At 48.7% G+C, this 22,539-nt stretch overlaps 9 protein-coding genes across 9 annotated transcripts, besides 10 other annotated features; all 9 read left to right on the forward strand.

Annotated features, from left to right (window-relative positions):
* Nucleotides 1-446: 446 nt before the first annotated feature.
* Nucleotides 447-1,547, forward strand: Tb10.61.1330 (nucleosome assembly protein, putative; the record flags this gene model as incomplete). The annotated part of the gene is made up of 1 exon (XM_822898.1): nt 447-1,547. One exon carries the CDS (start codon nt 447-449, stop codon nt 1,545-1,547), a length of 1,101 nt encoding a protein of 366 aa, XP_827991.1.
* Nucleotides 1,239-1,273: a microsatellite.
* Nucleotides 1,383-1,444: a microsatellite.
* Nucleotides 1,548-2,535: 988 nt separating the features above from the next.
* On the forward strand, nt 2,536-4,518 carry Tb10.61.1320 (hypothetical protein, conserved; the record flags this gene model as incomplete). Its single annotated transcript, XM_822899.1, has 1 exon — nt 2,536-4,518. The coding sequence occupies one exon, from the start codon at nt 2,536-2,538 to the stop codon at nt 4,516-4,518; it is 1,983 nt and encodes a 660-aa protein (XP_827992.1).
* Nucleotides 4,519-5,249: 731 nt separating this feature from the next.
* Nucleotides 5,250-5,969, forward strand: Tb10.61.1310 (hypothetical protein, conserved; the record flags this gene model as incomplete). The annotated part of the gene is made up of 1 exon (XM_822900.1): nt 5,250-5,969. One exon carries the CDS (start codon nt 5,250-5,252, stop codon nt 5,967-5,969), a length of 720 nt encoding a protein of 239 aa, XP_827993.1.
* Nucleotides 5,970-6,225: 256 nt separating this feature from the next.
* Nucleotides 6,226-6,260: a sequence feature (AT_rich).
* Nucleotides 6,261-6,490: 230 nt separating this feature from the next.
* On the forward strand, nt 6,491-7,303 carry Tb10.61.1300 (hypothetical protein, conserved; the record flags this gene model as incomplete). The annotated part of the gene is made up of 1 exon (XM_822901.1): nt 6,491-7,303. The coding sequence occupies one exon, from the start codon at nt 6,491-6,493 to the stop codon at nt 7,301-7,303; it is 813 nt and encodes a 270-aa protein (XP_827994.1).
* A 596-nt stretch (nt 7,304-7,899) lies between these two features.
* Tb10.61.1290 (hypothetical protein, conserved) lies at nt 7,900-8,484 on the forward strand (the record flags this gene model as incomplete). The annotated part of the gene is made up of 1 exon (XM_822902.1): nt 7,900-8,484. The coding sequence occupies one exon, from the start codon at nt 7,900-7,902 to the stop codon at nt 8,482-8,484; it is 585 nt and encodes a 194-aa protein (XP_827995.1).
* Nucleotides 8,485-9,226: 742 nt separating this feature from the next.
* On the forward strand, nt 9,227-10,039 carry Tb10.61.1280 (hypothetical protein, conserved; the record flags this gene model as incomplete). Its single annotated transcript, XM_822903.1, has 1 exon — nt 9,227-10,039. One exon carries the CDS (start codon nt 9,227-9,229, stop codon nt 10,037-10,039), a length of 813 nt encoding a protein of 270 aa, XP_827996.1.
* A 661-nt stretch (nt 10,040-10,700) lies between these two features.
* Tb10.61.1270 (hypothetical protein, conserved) lies at nt 10,701-14,345 on the forward strand (the record flags this gene model as incomplete). The annotated part of the gene is made up of 1 exon (XM_822904.1): nt 10,701-14,345. One exon carries the CDS (start codon nt 10,701-10,703, stop codon nt 14,343-14,345), a length of 3,645 nt encoding a protein of 1,214 aa, XP_827997.1.
* Nucleotides 14,346-14,784: 439 nt separating this feature from the next.
* Tb10.61.1260 (hypothetical protein, conserved) lies at nt 14,785-16,242 on the forward strand (the record flags this gene model as incomplete). Its single annotated transcript, XM_822905.1, has 1 exon — nt 14,785-16,242. The coding sequence occupies one exon, from the start codon at nt 14,785-14,787 to the stop codon at nt 16,240-16,242; it is 1,458 nt and encodes a 485-aa protein (XP_827998.1).
* Nucleotides 16,243-16,352: 110 nt separating this feature from the next.
* Nucleotides 16,353-16,375: a microsatellite.
* Nucleotides 16,376-16,930: 555 nt separating this feature from the next.
* Nucleotides 16,931-16,953: a microsatellite.
* A 626-nt stretch (nt 16,954-17,579) lies between these two features.
* Nucleotides 17,580-17,624: a microsatellite.
* A 505-nt stretch (nt 17,625-18,129) lies between these two features.
* Nucleotides 18,130-20,385, forward strand: Tb10.61.1230 (hypothetical protein, conserved; the record flags this gene model as incomplete). The annotated part of the gene is made up of 1 exon (XM_822906.1): nt 18,130-20,385. One exon carries the CDS (start codon nt 18,130-18,132, stop codon nt 20,383-20,385), a length of 2,256 nt encoding a protein of 751 aa, XP_827999.1.
* Nucleotides 20,386-20,828: 443 nt separating this feature from the next.
* Nucleotides 20,829-20,869: a microsatellite.
* Nucleotides 20,870-21,695: 826 nt separating this feature from the next.
* Nucleotides 21,696-21,795: a sequence feature (T-rich).
* A 539-nt stretch (nt 21,796-22,334) lies between these two features.
* Nucleotides 22,335-22,377: a microsatellite.
* A 156-nt stretch (nt 22,378-22,533) lies between these two features.
* Nucleotides 22,534-22,539: part of a microsatellite that runs on past the window's edge.

Consider the following 22,539-nt stretch of genomic DNA (forward strand, 5'->3'; position numbering starts at 1 on the left):
TAACAGTGGTAAGGATTTTGACATAAGTTACCCTGCCCGCTGTGCTGCTGCCTCCGGTTACTCTCTTCTTTTCACACTTTCTCTGTTTTGTCTCTGTGAGTCGGTTTAATTGGTTTATTTACATCTGCCGCATACTAAAATTCAAAGATTTCTGTCCCACCAGTACCATCTAAAACTTTTCCACCTTCTTCACTCTCTCCTCTCCCGCCACCGCCGCTCTTGTTGTTAGCACCCAAGAACGGGATACGACGTAGCGAGCAGGAGTACGCCTGCATTTTGAACGGAAGTCGCAGGGCTTCAGTAAGCAAGTAAGAGGGAGCAGAAAAGAAAGTAAAGTGGGTGTTAAGAAGGACAGCATTAAATAGTAACCTAACGGGGAAAGAGGCGGAAAAAGGAGCGCGAAACGTGAAAGCAAACTTTTCCAAGGGAAGTGAACGGGCAAGGGAATGCCGCCGAAGCGAAAATCAGCTCAGCACCAACGGGATGACGATGATGATATGTCGTCCCAGTGGGTGGAAGGTAACTCAACGCCCTTCCAAAAATACTTCAACACGAAGTACTCCTCCGAGTTCATGGGAAGCCTTCCCGAACGAATTCGTCAGCGCGCCCAGGTTCTCCTGTACTACCATGAGAAATGTGAGAGGATCCGGAAGGACTTTGAGGAAAAGGAAACGGCGCTGCGCCGCAAGTATGATGAGATTTACGCACCTCTGCTGGACAAGCGGAAGGAGATCATTACAGGTGCGCATCTGCCAACAGACGAAGAGGTAAGGAAAGGACTCCCTAGCGAGCACGAGGGGAAGGTAAGTGTTACCACTGATGCCGATGTGGGGAAAGGACTTCCTGGTTTCTGGCTGCGCGTGTTGAAGCACCATGTTCTTTCCGCTTCCATGATTCGAGATCACGATGAACCTGTTCTTATGCATTTAATAGACGTGCGCTCAGGCGTTGTGGACGGTGGTTATGGGAGTATTGCCGTTGCGTTTGTTTTCGAGCCGAACCCATTCTTCCAAGAGGAGACCCTAATTCTGAAGCTTGTCCAGGGGGACGACGGGGCGACTGTCACCCGTACCCCCATCACGTGGAAACCGGGGAAGGATGTAACGGTGAGGACGGAGAAGGTAAAGAAGTCAGGGAAACGTGGGCAAGGGGGGAAGGTAAAGACAATCACTGTTCCGCAGCCCTCGTTTTTCAACACTTTTAAGGAGAATGGTGGGTCGGGTGCCGCCACCGCTCACGATGATGATGATGAGGATGATGAAGATGAAGATGAGTGGACTGAACAGCTTCTTCAGGTGCTTCATACAAGCATCATTCCGTCCGCTGTCCACCACTACACCGGCGAAGCCCCGGATGGCGCTAGTGATATTGATACTGACTACGATGATGATGATGACGACGATGACGATGACGATGACGACGATGATGATGATGACGACGATGACATACCTCCCCAGAGAGGCCGCAGACAGCAAGGCGGTGCTTTCGGCAGGGGAAGTGGCAAGCAATCACAGCAGCAACCTCAGCAACAATGCAAACACCAGTAAGGGGACTGGTGAACTCTTGTTCAGTTCCCAGCGCTGACATTTAATCATAAAAGGTTAAGAAGTGAAAGGAGCCGGGGAGGCGTTAATTGAGAAGGAGCCGAGGAAGGAGAAGAAGTGCACCCCACAAAAAGGGTTGTGTGGAGCGAGAAGACGGGAAAGTAGCGACGGCATATGCCCCGTACCGCAAGCCATTGTTTTCTTCCTCTGTTGAGGGGAGGGGTGGAGGGTACATCGGGGGCTTTGTGCCTGCGTCGAGTCTCACCGTGAGTATGGGATGAAAAACAATTTGACAGGGTAAACATACATACAGGCTTGAGGGAGGAGGTCAAGTGGATAGTGCGGTTCCTCCTGAAAAGGCACTACCTCACCCGCTGCAACACAAAATCAGCATTCTGTTTGTTTTCGTAAGATATGGAGGGCACCTTCGTCATCCACATCGTTTACCCAAACGAAGAAGAAGAGAGAACATTGTAGGAGGTAACTTTGCAGCCCTGTCTTCCCCTCTCTTTTCCCTCTTCTCATCCACCCACCTGTTTGAATTCGTTTCGCTATTGGCCGACGTCCGCACTTACTTTCCTTGACGTACGCCACATACCTCTTTATCTCTTCGTCATTCCTGCATCTTCCTTTTTTTTTGTTTTCGTTTTTTATTCTGAGTTCATATGAGAGGAGTTGCCACTTTTTGAGTGGCTGAAAACCATATAAATCAATAAAACAACACCCCAGTTTACTGATATAGGGGTATCATTTTATCTCCTACCTCTATCCATGTAAAGCCCCCTTTTCTCCATCTAATTCTGATCGAAGAGACAATAGAAAATAGATTCTGCTTGAAGAAATATAGTATAGAGTTAAAAGAGCGACAAACGGCGCCTTCCCGTGTACACAAGGGTTGTTGGGACAGCGTGGAGTCAGCCCCCTCGTTTCCACGTCTGAAAGTCAGAATAGAGCGAAGGAAAAATACCGTTTTTAAGCCACACGTGGGGTGATGGAAGGTGCTGCAAGGACGGTACCCGCTCAGTTTGCCCGCCTACCACCAACGGAACATGCACTTCTTTTAAACAGGTTTAAGTTTCTTAACCTGGTGCAACGCATTGCTGCTGCCGATGTGGCGGAGATGATCGATACCGTTGGATTAGAAGCACTCACATTCAAGGGGACTCTGGAGAAACTTTCTCTGGAAGGCTTTCCTGCAAGTGGTGTGTCGCGGAGTCCTCACATCATGGGAACTGACACTGTTCACGGGTTCGGGAGTCACATGAAAGATGAGATACATGGCAAAGGACATCTTACGGGCCGCGTACGCGGAAAGGGAGCACGGGAAAGAAGATTCTCTTCTCCAAAAGAGGAAAAGGAGTTTATCAACCGCCTAGCGCGACCACGAAACTATCGCAACCAATTTGGTACGGATTGGAGGAGGTATCCGCAGGGCACCCCGACCTCTGAACCTGCGCATGTTCCAGGTGACCCCTCAGCGCAGTCCGTTTGGCACCGGAAGAAAAGTGATGTGTCTGCAGATTTGTATGATAATCGCTTGCGGGTAAGTAACGATGAGGATGATTTGTACGGAGACAACGTCGTCATCGAATCCTCTGACGACCGGCTGCAGCAGCATGACGGTGGGGCGCATAATGCGACGTGGAAGTCCTTCAGGCAGCCTGATCAGGAAGGTTTCCGCGATGATGCGATCCATGGTGGTGAGAGATGTAACATAGGAGAGTCTGCGGGGGGGTTTGCTGATGCTCCTCCCAGCAATACCGTTGAAGGGATTTCTACGTTAGGAGCACAAAAGAGAGAGAACATAAATGCACCCTCGATCCTTTCCAAAGGCGCTTGGACCAAGAACCAGCCTGGTGCCCCCGGAGGGCAGTTTGTAGCTTTCGACGCAGCGTCAGCGCATACCATGAATTCTGCACGCAGGAATCGTGCCTCATTCGCACCAAAGGCCAAGCCCAAAGCGGCGCCTGATGTTCAACGCGTTCCTATGGAGGTCATCCGCCAAGCATCATTGTTATTGGCAGACAAACAGGTGGCAGAGCCGCTTCAACAACCGCCACCACCGCAGATTCCGCCGTCAGGAGCACAAAATCCAACGCAAAGCAACACACTCTCCGCGTATGGCAGTAACTTCCGTGGGAGCGGTTCGCAGGTGCAAGTGCCATCATCCGGTTCCCTCAACAGCAAAAAAGAGGTTGATAGTTCGTGCATTGTTCCCAAGCGTGTATCGGACGATACCCTTGCTGAGCTGACATTGTGCGTTGAGAAGATGTTGCAGGACCACCGAAAGGTACTTGAGGGTATTCTGAAGGATGAACGCCCTGCGCCTGATGATCCTCCAGCGGTGGTGAGGCGGTCAGAACAAGGCGGTCGCGGCGGTGTCGCCGATGGGGGCATTAACATGACGCGAGAGAAGACGTCCGTTAAGGAGCGTAAACCCTCGCCCAAGAGCACTCACGGGGTTTCCGGTTCCACGATGGGTCGTATTAATGATTTGCTTGAGGACATCAGTGATGAGGAGGACGAGCTGCTGCTTGTTAACCGTATCCAACGAAAGATTGGGGCTATGGATCGCGACATAGAGGCTATAGAAGCACGGGGTAAACAGGTTCACGGTTCCTTGGGTGAAAACGATGGTGATCACGAAGGAATATATGATCGGGAAACTAGTTCAAAGAATACCAACCGCCGCGTCGCGTTTGCAGACACAATATCTTCTAGTCGGCGCCGAGGTCGTCGGCGAGGTGAAATGCCTCGCGCAATCGTTGAGCGTATTCGGTCTTTCCAAAAGGAGAATCACGAGTACATTCAATACACAGAGAGGCTTTGGAACACTTCAAAGGTGACGGAACAGGTGTTTGCGTACCGCCTTACAGAGAGTCTCTTAGATGACGCTCTCTGTGAGGTAATTAGTGAGGTGGGAGGCATACTCGACACATACGTAGAGGGTTTAACCCATCACGAATTACAGTAAGTCCTATTCAGCCAGTTCAGTTTCAAACACTCTGCTTGACCCCCGCGTCCTGCTTTGGCAGTGCAGCACATTAACGGAAGTCTATATTATTCCGGGTATGGAGATGCATACACGTGGGTTTATTATGACGGTTTACTTACGTACCGCGTGAGGGTGTGCGGGACCGTACTGAACTGGCCCTCCTCGTCTCGGCGGTTGTTAAATTGTTTACTGACCCTCATCACCGGTTTATGCCGGCCTTTGCTCGCTCTCACTAGAGATTTTAATACTGTGTTCCTCCCTGAGTTCGGATCCCTTTTACCTACCTGTTTTTCTCACTCTTTTTTTATATTGATGAATGCAAACTGAGCTAGTGTGAGTGGCTTCACTCAAATAGAAAAAGGGAGGGAGGGGAGCGTGCATCACTTGTAGCACTTCTGACGACCCCCGCCTTCGGGCTTTCCCTCTCATTCTCATTCTGGACAGTGGTTGAATAGGGTCCAGGTAAAGAAATAAAGACAAAGGACTTTAAAAGGCAAAAGCGGGTGACAGAGGACCAGCACACATCATTTCCGCTACCGGTACCGTCCGTTGCATTTTCTTTGTTTTCTTGCTATTATACTTGATAATATTGCACCTCCGGGGGGTGGCCTTTTGCTAATTACCACGAGTATTTCGTGGGAAGGTGTGCGGTTAGGAGGGCATTTTGCTAACCGTACCGTTTGTGTGTCAGGATAGTGAATTAGGGTGGAATGGCAGGCGGATCTACCTCCCCGGCCGTACGGGCACAGCAGATGATGAAAACTGCGGACTTGGTGAACAAGTTCGTCATATCAACAGCACAGTTCTTGAATAGGTTTGCTGCGTATTGTGAAAGTAAGCTGCTTGAAACAAACCGGTCACTTCAGCGGTTGGAGACTCTTACACTGTTATTGGAAGCCAAAATCGCGAGCGTGGACGATGAGCTTAAGGAGACCCAACCGCAGACTGTTGAAGGTCAGACTACCGTGAAGGCCCTAGGCGACAATGTGGCAAGGCTGATGATACCCGACCGCCAGGTTCCTCCACCCATGCCCGGGCTTTCGCCGGAGGGCGGCCAGCGGAGGTTACCACCACCACCGCCTTCGCATCAAAACCGGAAGGGTCCTCCCCCACCCCCGGGTTCAGCGGCACCAGCCGTCAAAGCCCCTCCTCCCCCTCCGGTGCCGCTTCCACCCCTGATGCCCGGGCCTCCACCACCGGGTGCGCTGCCGGTGCAACCCCCACCGATGCCACTAATGGGTGGCGTGCCAATGAGGTCCCACCCACGACTTGCCGGTTATTATCAGATGCTGGCCTTGAGGGTTCCGGCGGAGGTCATAAAGGAGAAAATGCGATCAGATGGGTATCAACCCGAGTGGTTGGACACCCCTGATGCCGTGTCTCCATCAGCACTGCCAAGTAGAAAGAGGGACATGTACGATTCCGATTAGATGCACAACATCTATCCTAATCTCTTTATTCGTTGAAGGTATCGGCCAAGGTTGTGTCTATGATATGGATGTGGTGCATTTTGCAGTTGAATGGCGTTAGGCTTGCTTCGCCGTCGGCCTACGTGTACCGGGGAAGGTTCATAATTTCTCTGCGCGTTGGTGTGGGTTTTTTCTTGTTATATTGTTGGGTGATTTCCGTTGTACCCAGACCTTAATGCAGACACATGCGTGCATACAGGAAAACACATGTGAGTGGTAATATTATTATTACTTTTATTTTTATTATTTATTCCATTTACTCTCCCCGATTACTTCAAAGTGCGTGGCTGTGAGAGAGGTATACAAGTTGTTACCCACACGGCAATACGTGAAGAAGGTTAAAGAGACCCTGCCGTTGCGGCAGTTTGTACCTGAGGTTGTACGTTACACGGGTGCAGGGGCGGCACAAAAAAACATAAATTAGCGTAAAGGTGCGCGGAGCTTTGTTTAAAACAAGTTCATCTACTGCGAAACATAACACAATGCGACGGGGAAGTGGATTTGTGCACCTCAACACACCGGCGGCAATCTCCTACTCTCCAGGGCAACAAGTCTCTCTATCGGATCTCCGACAAAAGCGCCGCCGTGAGGAATGTGTCGTATTACCCCCTATTATGACCGTGTGGCGGAGCGCCTTTAGTCAATACACGAAGATGTGGGGTTTAACTAAGTTTGCAGGCGATATCGAAGCTGAACGGGAAGGTGAGGGACCAATTTTACCACCCATAAGGGAGGAAACAGTGGTCAAGTCAACCACTCACAGTTTCAAAGGGAAAAGTACGACCGTAGCCGCTGCCGTTGCTACCCCACCAGGGGAAAAAGGTATCGAAATCGTGTCACACCACAAGCTTTGTGGTAAGCAGAGGTTTGTTTATCCTGATCATGATGGTGTGCTATCATCGGGAATAGTACCGAAGGTTGTGATATCAAAAGAGGAAGAGGAGGAGATGGAAGCGAACAAAAAATACTATATTTCCCCACAGGAAATGACTGAAGAGGAGCGGAATGCTTTCGAGGAATTGGATGCAATGTGGAAGAGCTACGCCCGTGGCCGTAGCGAACAAGGGGCAAGACACAGGGCATTTGCTGGCACCGTTACACCCGGGGATGCCATGACAGAAGTTGAAGAAGAAACGGGGAACAACCGTGGAAATGCACGACGAAGGCTAGAGTCTCATACACCAAGGCAGCACCCACAGGAATCTGCTGCGGAGGGTAATTCGGTAGCACATAATACTGAAGAGGCGCTAGATGATGCACTGCGGTTAATTGATGAACTGTTAGAGTTCAACTAACATCGTGGTGGAGCGCGCTGCCACTGGGATCCGCATGAAGATACCTTCCTTTGAACCGCATACGTTGCGTTCGGGACGTTTCCTCAAGGGTACTGGTCGACAGCTTTTTTTTTTTTGTAATCCACAATTACCTGTTGCTTTCACCAGCTGCTCCAGGTTTTTCGGGTTCTTTGCGCAGCCGCGTGCTCCCTTGCCTTTTTGTTGTTGATCATTCCAAATTCCATCGACACGTGCGTACATCTGCAGGTAGGTTTATGCGTGTGCAAAACCTGATTGTTGACGGAGGCGAGATATGCGTTTGTCCTCGGATAACAACTTTATTTGGAGGAATTTTTAAGTGTTTTTGCTAAAGAGCATATTCCCCCTTTAAGCTGTTCTTCACATTATTGTTGCTGCCGCCGCTATTTAGTGGTGTGTTAGGCCACAAAAAAAAAGGTTTGATACCCTCCCCCCACCCGCATGAAATACTCTGCTCACATATTCTGTTTGGTTCAATAAATGACATTAAATTAAGCGAACATGAGTTTGGTTTACCTCTATTTTTCTTCTGTCGAAGGGAAAGTTGTATTCAAAGTGGAGGGATAGCCCATAACATCATGTATCGGCTCATGGTTCCGCACAAAACAGCAAAATGGGCCTCTGCAAGTGCTCCGAGAGCATTCCGGAACGCATTCCGGCGATGTAGCACTCAAGAGGGTGAGGCTGCTGCGGCATCCCGCACGGGTAAATCAACAGTCGGAGACACTTCAGCTGGATGCCAACAGACGGGACCTCAACGCAAGGATTGGCGTACAGGAAAAGAGGTTGTGTACGTCAAGGGTGTGCCAGTGAAGGGACCGCTACGGAAGTTACCACGCAAAGAACAAATACTTGTGTGCGTTATCTTCTCCATAACGGGGAGCGCTGCGGTGTATTTTGTTCGACCAGTCATAAGGAATTGTGTAACCAATGGGTTTCTCGGCCTCCCGGAGGACAGCAGTTGGTCAAATGGGCCGTGGCTTTATCGATTATTGTACGTGTCAATCATGTACCCATCTTACTCCTTTCTGTTGTTTGTTATTGGCTCCCTATTCGGACGCCGTGTGTGGTTTTCCTTCATGATCCACAAAATGTGGTCACGTTTCTTGCCAAAGAAGGCCGCAAAACGACTCAAACACATGCTTGATTTGCAACATTACTAACGTCTTGCCGCATCCGCTTGAGCTACAGGTGGACGTGTGTGCCTTTGAGGAGCGTGGAAAAAATTAAACGGGTGGCGGGGTAGAAGGTTCCTTCCGGCGCGCCGTCACTTTCGTGCAGTTTCACGCTCAGTTTCAGTGGACGTTTCGTGCAGACATATGACTCGAACATTACAGAGAGGGAAAAATGTAACACAGATTTATTAACTTCTAAATGCCTGCCGCAGGCAATGAATAGGAGTATGGGTAAATATCTTCGGACGCCTAGGCGCCGTGCCGTACGTTTTTGTATGGAGCGGTGGAAGCGGCTGTTATTTATTGTTTGTCTTACATTATTCGTTGATTGCAACGTATTTACCGCACGTGTGTTTTGTCTTTGCTTCCAAAATGGGATTCACTAGGGAAGTGATTTCGTTACGGCATCGCGTTCAACTGTACACTGCTTTTTCTGCTTGTTTTGCTTTCTCCCTGCTGGTGTGATTCAATTTTTTACAATGGCATGTATATATTTGCATGCGTGTCGACTACCTCTGTTTTCTTCTATAAGTTGTTGGAAGGAAGTGGGGAGAAGAGAAACTCTACCCACTGTTAACGATTCGTGAAGCGTCGCAGCAAAAAAAAAAGTAGTAGTAGGTTTATCAAAAAGTTTGCTGTCGGTGAATAGAGGGGCGCGGGCTGAAGTGGAGGGGTGACAAGTGCGGAGTATTAGAAAGAGAAGCAATAGAGCAAATTTGAGTCAATAACAATGTCAGATTGGAAGGCCGCTGCGAATGTGTTTGGCCGAGGAACGGCTGCCGGTGACGCCATTTACCGGTGCTACGCCCGGCCAGTTAAGGAGAGTACCTTAGACCCGGTGCTGTTAGAACATTTCAAGAAGTTGAGGCGACAAAGAGAGGAGGAAGAAGCCCAAATGTATCGTCCAAAACCCATTCCAAAATCCAAAGCCATGATCAACCGGCCTCGCCCGTGTGCTGGGCCAAGATTGACAGCAGAGGAGATTGCGAGACGGCGACTTGCAGCCATACCGCGTAAGAAGCCAGAAAGTGTCATTCAGCGGGAGTTGAGCAGCTTCGCGCCACTGCCAATGCGGAAGTTTAACCGACCGCCTTTGAACGATAATGAGAAGGAACGGCTCGGACAAATATTTCAGTTTGGTGAGGTCCCCGGCAAACCAAAGGAGTTCACGGGGGTTATCCGCTCCCGCTATGCCGCGTTGGATAAACGGTATGGACTGAAGGAAAAATTCGAGGCACTTGCGAAAAAGGTTTTGGAGCTGCGAGAAGAGCTTAACAAGATGCAGGAGGAGCGCCTCTCTGCATCACCCCATCACGATGTAGAGACGACAAAAGGAAGGGGACGGGGCGCTTTCAACCTCCTCAGGCGCAACCCGCTTAAAGTGGCGGGGCTGCAGTTACGTGAACAGGATATACAGAATGAGATCAGTAATTGCCTGACCGAGATGAAGACACTGGATGCGGAGATTCGCAGACTTAATATAAGGGAGTCGAAGGATCACGGTGTGGAAATCGGTGGGGACAGTGTTGAGGCCATTCCATAGAAATATTTCACTGGGGAAAGTAAAAAGGGCGAAAACCCTTCCTTCTTTGATGGTCCCCCCGTTCCTACTTTTAACTTTTAATTCCACGCTAGCATTTCCATTTCCGGAAGTGTCCTCGGCCCCTGTTATTAGCACCGAGTGAAATTCAGGATAGGCAAGGAGTGTGCAGCGGTGACAATCGAGAACAACGAGGATGGGATGAACATGACGGGCATGCGGATCCGCGAAAATTGCTTATTTATTCTTCTGTTTTCTAAGTCGGACTAGTGATTGAATCGAGGAGGGAAGAAAGGAAAAAAGGGGGACGAGGGGAACCTACTTTTTTAGTGAGGTGACGATTCCATGGTACTGTTTTTTTTTTCCTGTATTCATAGCGGTTCTAGAGCCCCTCCAACGGGGATACCAGTTCACAGCGGTTGGGGTGGTCTAAGAGAGACCAAGCGCGTGTGCATTGATGCTTGTTTGTGTAACATACAGTAAGTTTGTGAGTGTGTGTGTGTGTGGGGGGGGGGCGAAAAGCCAGTCGCACGTGTTGATCTTCTACCACTTACCTATTTTTTCTACGTTTTGTAACTGTACTGCATCTTCTGCCATAGGGCGAAGTGCGGCTTGTAGGTCGCAACCGCACCTGTAACCCCTGCCAGGTACAGTTGTTAGGCGAATGCAGAGCGCGGGAAGCGATGGGGAGCCGGCAGCTTGTACCAGTGCCATTTCAGCGTTGCAGCTTACCAACAGCTCTGCAGCTGTACTCTGTGGTGAAAAAGCACCCGAGATGTCCATCACACTGCTAGATGAAATAGTGCAGTTCCTGTCACCACTTCAGCTGCAAGGGTACATCTCCCGAATCATTGATGTTTGTGGTACGCAACGAGTTGAGGAGCTCATACTGTGTGTTAGGTGCGAGAAGGATGTGGAAAACTTACTTGGAGAGCGATCGTCTCTGCAACAGCGACAAAATATGTGGAAGGGTTTGTGCAAGTATAAAAAGCTAGCTGCAAAGCGCCTGCAGCAGGAGATGAGGAAGAATGTGCCTCCCAAACGAACCCGTGTTGGTGTATTGAACCCTACTGCTGGTCTCACCGGCGGTGCCACAACAACGACAAGTAGTGGAATCGGAGCCCCACCTCTGCGCCCGAAGCCTTTGTTCGATGCGTCAATTGGGTTCATTAATCGGTTAGCGTTTGCAGGGTACCAAGACAGTGGAGCTGACTTGGAGAAGCAGGACTTACCTCTAAATGTAGACAGCTTTCAGAAGACTTCTCTTGAGCTCGGTAATGGGGTACAGGATGTGGTAGCTCCACTTCAACTCAGTTTGCAGACGTTAAGTTCCTTGGGTTCCTCGCACATTTCGTTGAGTAGTCCGACCTCTTCTGGGGAGAAGCGCTACCGCCATGAGCGAGTACCACTTGTTTCGCTGTGTACCGCGGGGAAAGCGGGCGACGACCCCGAACATGGGGGTGCAGTGTATTGTGGTGAAATGTGGAGCTGTTCAAGTGAAGAGGATGAGGGGGTTGGGGCAGCACCCACCACGACATCATCACCGGAAAGGCCTGACTCTCACGTGAAGGAAACCATGGAACTGTGCAAAGCACAGTTAGATCAGCTGAGGAGAACGTTGAATGCAGCCGTTGAAGAAGCCGTATCGGTGTATAACAACGGGCTGCAGATACTGCAGGCGTGCCTAAAGGACGCGGTTGGTGACGTTTTGCCAGGAATTAGCAGTATCGCTACCGATGAAATTCGTGTCGAAGTGTTAGCTTTTACTCAAACCCCGAGGCTGCGAGTGGAATTACACCCCCAGGAGCAACTCTGTGCTCTGGCACCGGACGATGCGATGAAAGCTACTTCGTCAGAAACGGCCATGAAAGAGGCGCCTAATTCGCCTTGTCACAATCAAAGTTGTACTGGACCTCCGTCCGTGGGGGAACGGGGCGCATTAGAAGAGATCATTGCTGACGATGCGCCTATTTCCTTACCAGTGAGGGCAAGGGAACCCTCGTGTTCTTCTACCGTCGTTCCCAGCAACGCAGTCGGTTCATTTCATCCGCAGGTACCGAATGCATGTGGTGAAAGCAACGCCACGCGAAAGAGCCCCCAAAACGAGCGTAATCATATGTTTCAAGAGATCTCTTGCAACGAACCAGGCGCTGTGTTGGAAAACAATGCCACTGTCGAGTGCGGGGAGGACAGTTGTCGAAGTGTGCGCGTGTCAACCCCCACTGTTGTTGCCGTACCGTCTATTAGGAATACCGAAGCAACTCCTACGAGTGGCCCAGGTGGTGTGCGCTGCCGAGAGGCGATATTAATTTCGAGTGCGAGTAGGACGAGCGGTAGTTCCACTGCGCTCAATCATGTGGGTCATGTAGGGGTGAGCACGACACCCGATGGAAACGGCGACTGTAATGTTGTTGAGGGAGCCGAAACTTCCGAGCCGTTTGATACTTCTCCTTTAGGTGAGTTTGGTCTGCATGCCATTCCACGCCCTGCTGACGTCAGAACCGTGCTTTTTGACTCACCGCAATGGCACATTGTTACACGGCAGGGGAATGAAGACTACTCGCAGATCATCGCTGGGAGTCAGGTTATTTATGTGGATGATGCCTCATCTAGCGTAACTGCTGCGGTAGGGCCAAAAGATACTACTAAACAGTTTGGCAATGTTGTTGATGCCCACTGGAACATGAACAAGTGTGGTGTTGGCTCCCCGGAGGCGACTACGATGGGCGGCACCTCGCTTCGACAGCGAAGCCTTTCCATAGTGGAAGATACCATGCCCATACAGGAATTGCATGATGTTGAGCAGGAAACGGTGTGTCAACGACAAAACGGTTTGGACTCATACTTACCCTTGTCGGAATCGTCAAATACAACAGGAGTCGTCGAGCGCTCTCTCGAGCCGTACGAATCCACCACTGCTTTTGAATTGTCCGTAATGGAGAACGCGGGCCCCAGCAGTCATTCCCAAGGAATCTCCGGACGGGGAAGTGATACGAATGCGGTCGAGTTTCTTGACGGAGAGCACTGTGGCAACGCCATGGCGCCAACCCGGTTTTTAACTGACATACTTACCCCTACGACGTCCCCGCGACCGCCTGGTACATGGAGTGCAGTGGAGACGCCAGAGAAGGATAATTCGACTCAGATTAACATGGTGGAAGGTTTGATGGGAGAAGACATCAATGCATTGGATTATGATACCTTGAAGGATTTGTGCGGCAAGCTGGGTCTTAAGGTCCCCGGTGACTATACTTTTGGCGATTGTGATGATGAGAGTCAGTTTATTGGCAGCGCGTTCAGTCACCAAAATGATGAAATTTGTGACTCCACAGGGCTGTCTGGTGATAACGGCAATAGTTGCCCTGCGCACGATGCGGTTAATGGGGCGTTTGCGGTGTGTGGTGGTGATGCTGGAAATGAGGAAACACTTCAGCAACCACCGCATGGACAAAAGGGTTACACACCTCAACTGAGTGGGTTGTTGACGCGAGATGAAAGTGAGAACTGTGGTAAGAGGTCAGCTGCCACACCTCCCTTCTCCATGGATGCAGAGGATTCCGAGTGGTATGATGCGCAACGTACTGCGAAAGAAGGGCAAATGCGGGAAGTGCTTCGACTGTTCATTACGCGGCATTTCTTCATGCAAGATGTGGCAGCGTTTTTCCTCCATCGTTTGCCACGGTTCTCGGGTGGATCTGCATATAAACGACTTCGGGTCAGCGATTTCTTGAAAACGCGCTTTGTTTTAACCCAGGGGGAGCTTGAGGAGGAACGACGTGTTGCGAGAGTTAAGGAGTTGGAAGAGATGAACTGCTGTGTTCTCTCTAGTCTTGCTGGTGACTCGGCCGAGCGTGTTGAAAGGCAAGCACTTAATTTCTTGAGGAATAATACGGCGTCTCTCGGCGATCAACAACTAGACTCATCACTTATATTCGATCCAAATCGCTCATCCAGCCAGGTGGACAACGCGGATCAAGATGAGCTTTCGCTTTATGAAAAACTGCTTCTCATGGAACCAACTGATGTTCATACTGTAACGGGACTTGTGCAAACGGACTTTCCACATGTGACTCGACATCGCGTGGAGACACTTATGAGGGAAGCCGGTGTTCCTATAATCTGCTTGCAGCGTGTTCACAACACTCAGGGACCTGCTGACGGCGATGTCGATGTGACCCAGCGCCCAACTACACCCACTTCACCGACAGGGAGTTCACGTACTGAAGTAACCCAGCGCAATCAATTTCACAACCGGAAAAAAAAATTCTTTGCCCAACGCACTTTGTTCACACGTGCGCGCGATCGATAGGTCGCACTAAGGACTCGCAAAATGCGGAAGAAATTCTGGGTGTGTCGCAGGAAATGCAAAAAAAAAAGAATGTTGATGAACCTGTCTTGCGATCGGAATCTGGTTCCCTCCTCTCTCTTCTTTTTCAGTTCACATTCTGTTTTTGTAACGGGTTATCGAACACATGTCCCTGTACTTCTTTTGTTCTGTTCGTGAGCTGCCTCTTTAACACGTACTTTTTGCTTCCTCGCCTCTCTTCACTTTTCATTGTTACTCTTCTTGTTGACAACCGTTACATACGTATACATGTGCGTCTGTAACAACGTTGTTCCAAGTGTAAAAAGTTGAAGCAAAAGTTTGCTCAGTTTTTTTTTTTCGTTGCAACGGGCGTGGATCTCGCTGTTGTGCGTTTTGTATCGTGGTGCATCATTAAAAGAGAAGGTTCTTACGGGGTTCAACAATGGCAAGTTCTACAGCAACCGCCGACGATGAATTGGTACCATACCATGCATTCCACAATAATGATGAAAAAATGTTTCCCATGCTAACCCTTTACTGTCCACCAGTGCCACCGTCAATGCTTGTGGGCCGCTACAAACCTCCGCAGAAACCCCCATACAAATACCTGAACGACATATCAACTGCAGGGCTCCGTGAACACATGGCTCAAGCTACAATTGCACGCATGTGGCGGGGTCTTCTAACCCGTCGCCGTTTAAATAATGAGGCGGTTCACCGCTACGTGCGTCAGGTATTCGCTACAAAGATCCAATGCTGGTGGCGGTTCCTCATCGCTGGGTGGAGGCGGGACAAGTTGTCCAAGATAAAACAACAGTGGGTTGAAGAGCAGAAGAAAAACTTTTTGGAGAAGCGCTTGTCCGGTCAAGCGGCCATGAGAACATGGCAGCGAAGGCGTTTTGAGGACGCCGTTATGAAAATACAGCGTGTATTCCGTTGGTACCTCAGTCGACGAGACCTTTTATTCGCTGATGAGGAAGCCAAGTCGAAGGTTCTTCCCTTCCCGGTGGATTACAAACCTAAGGTGTATTTCCCCTGGCGCCGACGTCGGGAGGAAGCGGTCCAAAAGGTAGGGGAGAAGTTTGAGACTGCAGAGGACTCCGAAGGGCTTACAGGCGGATTCCAATTCCGCAAAACACCAAAGTACCCCAGTCCACCAACGATTGAAGAGGTCAAGGAAATTAACGATGCGATGCGCCTTCGTGAAGCGAGGCTCGCGGAGATTCTCGATCAACCGGAGGTACATGAACGCAGACAGTGGAAGATTGATGGTCTTCGGGAAGATGACTTTGACCACAATGCGGGTATGATTCAGCGTTTTGTTAAGTACAGATGGGACGACGCGAAAAGGACAACGCTGAAGCTCACGTCGGAATACTTTGAAAAGAAGGCTCGCATCATTCAGCGCTCCTTCCATTTGTATAAGACGTTCTGCAGAATGCGGCAAAGCCGTAGGCTCAATGAAAAGGCTGCAGCGCGGCTGAACACCGGCTATGCGCGAGAGAGGTTGTCCGAGCTGGAAAAGGAGCTGGCGTGGAAGAAGATTCTCCTTAATAATGCCGCCCTGACGATTCAGAAATGCTGGGCGTTCTACAAGTACAAGTTGACTGCGCATGATCCCTTCTACGCTGCCGCGAATGAGGGAGAAAAGCAAGAAGTGGATGTTGAGGTTACCGTGCCCACAGCCCCACCATACCGGCTGATTGATGATCATATCCAACGTGAAGCTCAGCTCCGCAACGCTGCTTGCTCAAGGATGGCTAGGGAAATGGAAGAAATGGTACAGGCGAGGAAAAAGACATGCGGCCAACGATTCAAACCGAAAAAACTGATTATCGCTAGTGAGGAGATGGTTTATTGCCGCCGGTGCAGTGACAGCGAGGAGAACCCAGAGATGTAAAAAAAAAAAAGAAAATAATAATGTATCAATGCAACAAGTAGATGGGAAAGAGAGCGGTGATGCGAAGTAATATCAAAAGAGAGATATAGGAAAGAAGGAGATGAGGGATTTGTGTATGTGTGTGTGTGTGTGTAGAGTACGAAATATTGTCAACCAGGGGATGAGGTTTTAGGAAGAGGTTAGGAATCACTGTTGCTGTTATTACTATTATCACCATTAATAGAATTATATGGGCGACCCGGTACGCAGTGGCTACTCTTGTGCAAAGAAAAAAAAATGCAAATTCAATCTCGTCAGTTCAAGGGAAGGAATAAACTCCCAGTTTATTGGCTGAAATAATTGAGTTGAGTGAGCAAGAAAAAAAAAAAGACAATGTGGGTGTTGAATAGGATATGACAGTACTAAAGTCGCAGTAGACAGCGCTGAATCCGACTGCTTCTCGATTTTATCCGCCTCCTTCTCCCTTTATGCTTTGGGTGAATCGACTCTTCAGTCTTCACACTCGGACTCAATCTTTTATTTCCTTCCTTCCCTCTCAACTCACCCCGCAGATGTGATGCAGCTTGAGTCTGCCTGTGTATTTGCATATCTCGCGAACTGTTTGTTTTTCTTTAAATTCACTAGGTGCCCTCTCACAGTTCTATCTATAACTATCACTTCAATTTTACGACTTGATCATGCAGAGTCGTTATTATTATTGTTATTATTATTGTATTTTCATTGCGTGGAGGCCACACCGAAACGTTCGTTGGAGCATGAAGTAACCGCAAAATGAGAAAGAAACCGAGAAAGAAAGCGGAAAGAATGAGAGACCCGGCATTTGAAGGACTTGAACCTTCAAAATATCCTACAGGAAGAGAAAGAATTGAGATGTATATAACTTTGTTTGCCTGTGTGAATGACATCCCTTGTACATCTATATAAAAGTCTACAACTATTTTCTGAGAGCTCCTTTCATTCCTTTTCTCTCGGTTCGGCCCCATTCCATTTTTCTGCCTGTGCAACTGTCCTGTTTTTTTTTTTTTTACGTGTGGACGGAAAGAAGGAATGTAATATGAAAGAGAGAGAGAGAGAGGAATGATAAGAGGGGTGTCACCGTCAACAACACAGTTTATCCCTTTGTGATGTGCTGCCAAGGACACGCTTGTCGTACACTTCAATGATGTGTAGTAATATGAAGGTGGCGGACGAAGCAGAAGAGAAAGAAGTGAAAAGAAAGGAGTGGATTGTGTTTTGTGTTTGTATGTATGTGCCCTTCATTGCAGGCTTTTTTTCTTCTACGCTCATTAACTGGATGACTGGTTTGTTTGAGAAGGTCTTTCAGCAGCTGTCCCTCTTATATATATATATATATGTATATGCAAATATTTATTTATCTATATGACTTACTTGCCCCCCCCTTTTTTTTAAATATTCGCTGGTGGTGTTAGGGGGAATTCACTAAGAAAGGATCGCTGTCTGGTATTGGCTGCACGGGGGGCCAATAACAGGCTTGTGGCCATTAGCAAAATAACTCACCATCACGCCCTTTTGTTGTATATCTTCGGAGGACGATAGCGGGCAATCAGCCCAAGCAGAAACGTCCAACTGATTTGAAGGTGCTGTGTGAGGGGAGTTGGAAGTGGACGAATAGCAAGAACAAGTGGGTTCTTCGCCCCAGGGAGGCCGCGGTGATATTGCCAGTAACGGATTGGTGTGCGTGTGTGTGAGAGATAGAGCATTCTCCCCTTCCCCCCCCTTGCACATTTTGCTACACCGTTTTTGTGTCCTCACCATCACCATAACTACAGGGGGCTGAGTAACGACGCCGCGTAACTAGCCTGACACATCTGACTGGTCACCTATATATTTTTTAAACAAGGTGGGAGAGATAGACTCTCTCGGAAAATGAAGAAATCCACAGTACTTGATGCGCGGCCAACAGGTCCATTACCGAGAAGGCCGCAGCAGCCGTCGCCTGTGGAAGTAAGAAACAGTTCCCAAGTAGAAAAAAACAATGCGCGGGGGAGTTGGCGGAAGCTTTCTCCCTTAGGGAGGCAACAAGAAGAGCAAGGAGGACTTATTCATAGTCAGTCGCAGTCATTAGATACGTCATTCGCTCCAAATACTAATACTACTTTAGGTTCAACAGATGTGAATCTCAATTCCGGTGTTAGGGACCGTCCCTCGCCACGGCATAGCATAATGCACCGCCGTGAAACTCGTCCCCTTCTGCCATCCAACCCCACTGATAGCGGTGTGTATGCTTCGGAGGATTGCGGTTCCTCCTCTGCAGGCTTTCCGCGTTTCTCTTCAATGGGTAATATAGACAAATCACGCGATAACGGACAGCTTCCTGACGGACTATGTACGGGAGGTAGTGAAGTGACGCATAGTAGCGCTGTGCACGGTGAGGCAATTACAGATGAGCTTCTGCGTAGGTTAACTCGTTGCAGTGATCTTAAATCAGTCTCATCCGCTCAGTTCCAGTTGGATTTCGGGACCCTGCGCTGTGTAGAAAGCATCAGTGCAAGGATGCCTCAGCTGAATTCGCTCAAGCTGAATAACTCAAGAATTACTGAGCTGCGCGTTTTGGGAACGAATTACGCAAACTTGAGGCGACTCTGGATTAGCAATTGCCTTGTAAGCAGTGTGTCCGGAGTCGGCGCATGCGCCCCCGTTCTTGAAGAATTGTACGCATCGTTCAACAGCATCTCAGACATTGACGCCCTTACTGAAGTTAGCTCAACTCTTCAGGTTGTAGATCTGGAAGGAAATGATATACGCGACACCGATATGCTAAAAAGAACTCTGCCCCAGCTGAAGAAGATGAAACACCTGGTTTTGAAGGGAAATCCCGTAGCATCATCCGAGACCATAGTTGAACTGTCACATAGCTCGGAAGAAAAGGGCACACGACAACGCAAGGTTTCCTATTCTAAACTTATTGGGCATTTGATGCCCGATCTACAATACTTGGACGATGCAGAAATAAGCAACACTTCTTTACAGAAGTCAGCTCGCGTCCAAAAAAAACATCATTCTGCTCACGTTGATCCTCTTGAAATTTGCATTCGCGATGAGTATTTGTTTGTGCAGGAGTGCATTCGCGAGTGTGGGTTCGACGCTTTGGGTGCTTCCGGTGCCGATGAAATGCACGGTTCGTGCTCCAGGTCGAATGTTTCACTTATCAGCTCCCGTTCACACCAACTTAAGCAGAATAGGCCTTCCTACGACAGAAATAGGCCGTCGGTCGCGGTCAGGTCCCTGCGTAAGAATAGTCAGTCCACCGCTAGCAGCGGGGATTCTACTAATCAAGGCTGTGATGGTGGCAAACCGCGGCCATCTTGTCAGCGGTGGGGGCCGACACAACGCACATCACGTCTATTCACTGGTCGTGTGACCTCTGTTGGTGCCCCCAAAGCGCGTTGCAGGCAACTGCCGCCTCTGAAAGAAACCCCGGCATCTCCCAGCACGGAAGGACTCGGCAACGAACCGGGGAACGATGGCCAAAGACAACAGGAGTCGGGTGCAATGATGCAACTTGCCCTGAAACCCGTGCCACCTGACGCAAATAGTACAAGAGGAGAAAGGAAGCAGCAAAATACAACCTCTCCCATTTGTGGCCTGACGGCAGCTAAGGGAAATGTTTACGCGTTTGACGTTTGCGATGACGATGACGATGAATTGGAGAAATCGAAAGAAAGCCTGATGCATCGAGTACGTCTAGGTAATAGTGCGACATCTCAACAAGCGACATTCATGGGGAGTGGTACCGCCAAGTCCACCAATTCTGAGTTGGCTGACAGTGGATTGTCCTTTCTCTTGCATCGCTTGTCTACCTGCACTCATCCATCAGGGGCTGATCCCCCTGACCAGCGTAATGAGCAACAGCAAGAGCAACCAACCACTGCGGGAGCAACCAGTCGCTGCTTAGATGATCTGGAAACACCGGGCGATGGACCGTTAGAAAGCTTAAATGGTACACCCGAGAAAGATTGGGAGTGGCGGCGGGAGCTTATGCAATCTGTAGTTGATATTCGAAAGATGACTTCGGAGGCTGCTCTGAAGGAGAGGGTTCAGGGATCTAAAGAGGTTGATGGTGGTGGTTTAGAGAAAGTTGAGTCGGAGGACGAAGAGGATGTTAGTCCTGTTGTATTTTAGGCTAACTAGTTTGTAGATATTATCCAACGAGGTAACGCTAGTCGAGTTGGTAACATATATTCTTTCATAAAATATTATTACCTCTTTTTGTGGATGTTGTTGTTTGCGTTTGTTTTCACTAGTGTTTTGGATGATGTGTAGGCTTTCAATACAGGGAGAGGAGGGGCTAAAAGCACATGAAGTAGGTAATTGAGTGAGAGAGGGGTGGGGGTTGCCCAGAGTAAAAGACCATGAGACGCACTGAACGTCCACCATTCCGCTTCCTTTTGCTTTTCTCAACGCCTTCCTCTACCTCTTCTTAACCTTCCATGTGATTTGTTGGCATCGTTATTTTAATTAGTTTGGTTCGTTGCTGAACCAGTGCTGTGTGAGCGCCGCGTCCCGTTGTTTTTCTTCATTCGGCTGTATAGACAGATGGGCAAAGGAAACTGGCATGTGTGAACATATATATATATATATATATATATATATATATATATATATACGAATACTTATTTATATTCCGGGGAAAGGAATGTAAAAATTCAGGGAAAGGGATGAACAATGAGGGGTAAAGAGAGCAGCGGTGTAGAAAGTATCAATACTAAAGGAACCAGTAAGAAGCAGTACAGAGGAAAGAGAAAAAGAGACGGGAAACAACCATGAAGGGGGTTTACTGTGAGCGAAACTAACCGAGATTATTTGTTCTGTCGTCAGGCTCGTGTTTCTCCCCCACAATTGGTGTTTATCCGTCGTGCTTTCCTATCTGATATACTAAGTTTCGCCCTACTTTTGGCGACGAAAGCGGCGCTGCAGCGGGCCATTTTGCTTTTGCTTGTTTCTGCGCGTAGCTGAACCTTGACAAAATGTTGTCAGCAGCACCCCTGGTGGATCGTATCGCTCCGCTTTTCCCACTGTTCTTCTTCCCTTTCGTGGCTTTCTTAAATTTTCTACGATGTGTTTTCCTTTTGTTTGTATTCTAGAAACAACATCTCCGCTCGTTTGGTTTTATGAACAAGTGCCACTACGTTGCCCACTGGGCGTTGTGACGGTTAAATTCAAATTGCCTGTTTATATCGCTACGGACATGTACACCCTCTTGCACCCGCACATACACATACGCAAACGAGCATACGCATGCAACCGCCGGCATATGTGATATGATGCTTTTCGTTTACTCAATCCTCTCCGCTGTGAAGCTCCCGCAAACGCAAAAAAAAAAAAAGAACGATCAGCCGTGAATGTGCATCTCTTTTTTTAAAAAAATTTCCTCTGTGTCGGTAAGAGGTTAACAGCGGAATGTTAGGAGGTGCGTGCCGGTTTAAATGTCCTTTTTTTTTGTTCTTTGACGATATTTATCTTTGTTCCTCTTTTTTTTTTTTGATCTTGTCCTCTTCTTCCTTCGCCTTGTCCCTGTTTTTTTTTCTCTTTCCTGTTCGTAAGGCGGAGTCGCATTGCGGAACCAAGTTGATTCTTTTCCACCTGTGACGTATTCGTCTCTACACGGTCGTGGTCTTGAGTCTGTGTTTTTTTCCCCCCCCCCCCCCAACATTTGCCTTTTCCTCCCTTCCCCCCCCGTCCTGTAAACCCCGCATCATATCTTCCTTTTACAGTTGTTTTTTTTTTTCGCAAAGGTGTGTTCGTGTGCTGGATGAAAAATGCACTGAGGTAAATTGGCCTCTTGGGCAACGTACTGTTACTTCTTACTCGGAAAAAGGGGCCGCTTCCTGATTTAAAAAAAAAAATTGTTTATTTCTCTTCTCTTTCCTTCACCTTTTCCTTCTCGGCATCTGCACATAATTGCCGTAGTGTTTTGTTTGCCTCCCCCTACCTCGTTAGCATTTTGGTTTTCGCAACTTAAAGAAGGGGGCGGCGGATGCAAAAACGGAAAGGGAAGGTTTGTTTGCTTGGGGAAAGAGGTGTTGCGCCTGGAAGTTAGCAGGGAACTGGAAGGGAAAAGGTAGAAAGCAAACAACAACAACAACAACAGATAATAGTAATAATACCAGTAACGGTGTTTAGCACGTTGCCAACACCATCGCGGAGGGAGTGTAGATCACTGAGCATGGTGTGAAGATTTTTTTTTCCTGGGAAAAAGAACAAAAAAAACTGAAAAGCGAGTACCGTAAAGGGATTCCACTCAGGTGATCACGGTAGTAAAAATACATGGTGTAT

Source organism: Trypanosoma brucei, chromosome 10 (assembly GCF_000002445.2).
Source record: "Trypanosoma brucei brucei TREU927 chromosome 10, whole genome shotgun sequence".
Taxonomy (NCBI): domain Eukaryota; phylum Euglenozoa; class Kinetoplastea; order Trypanosomatida; family Trypanosomatidae; genus Trypanosoma; species Trypanosoma brucei.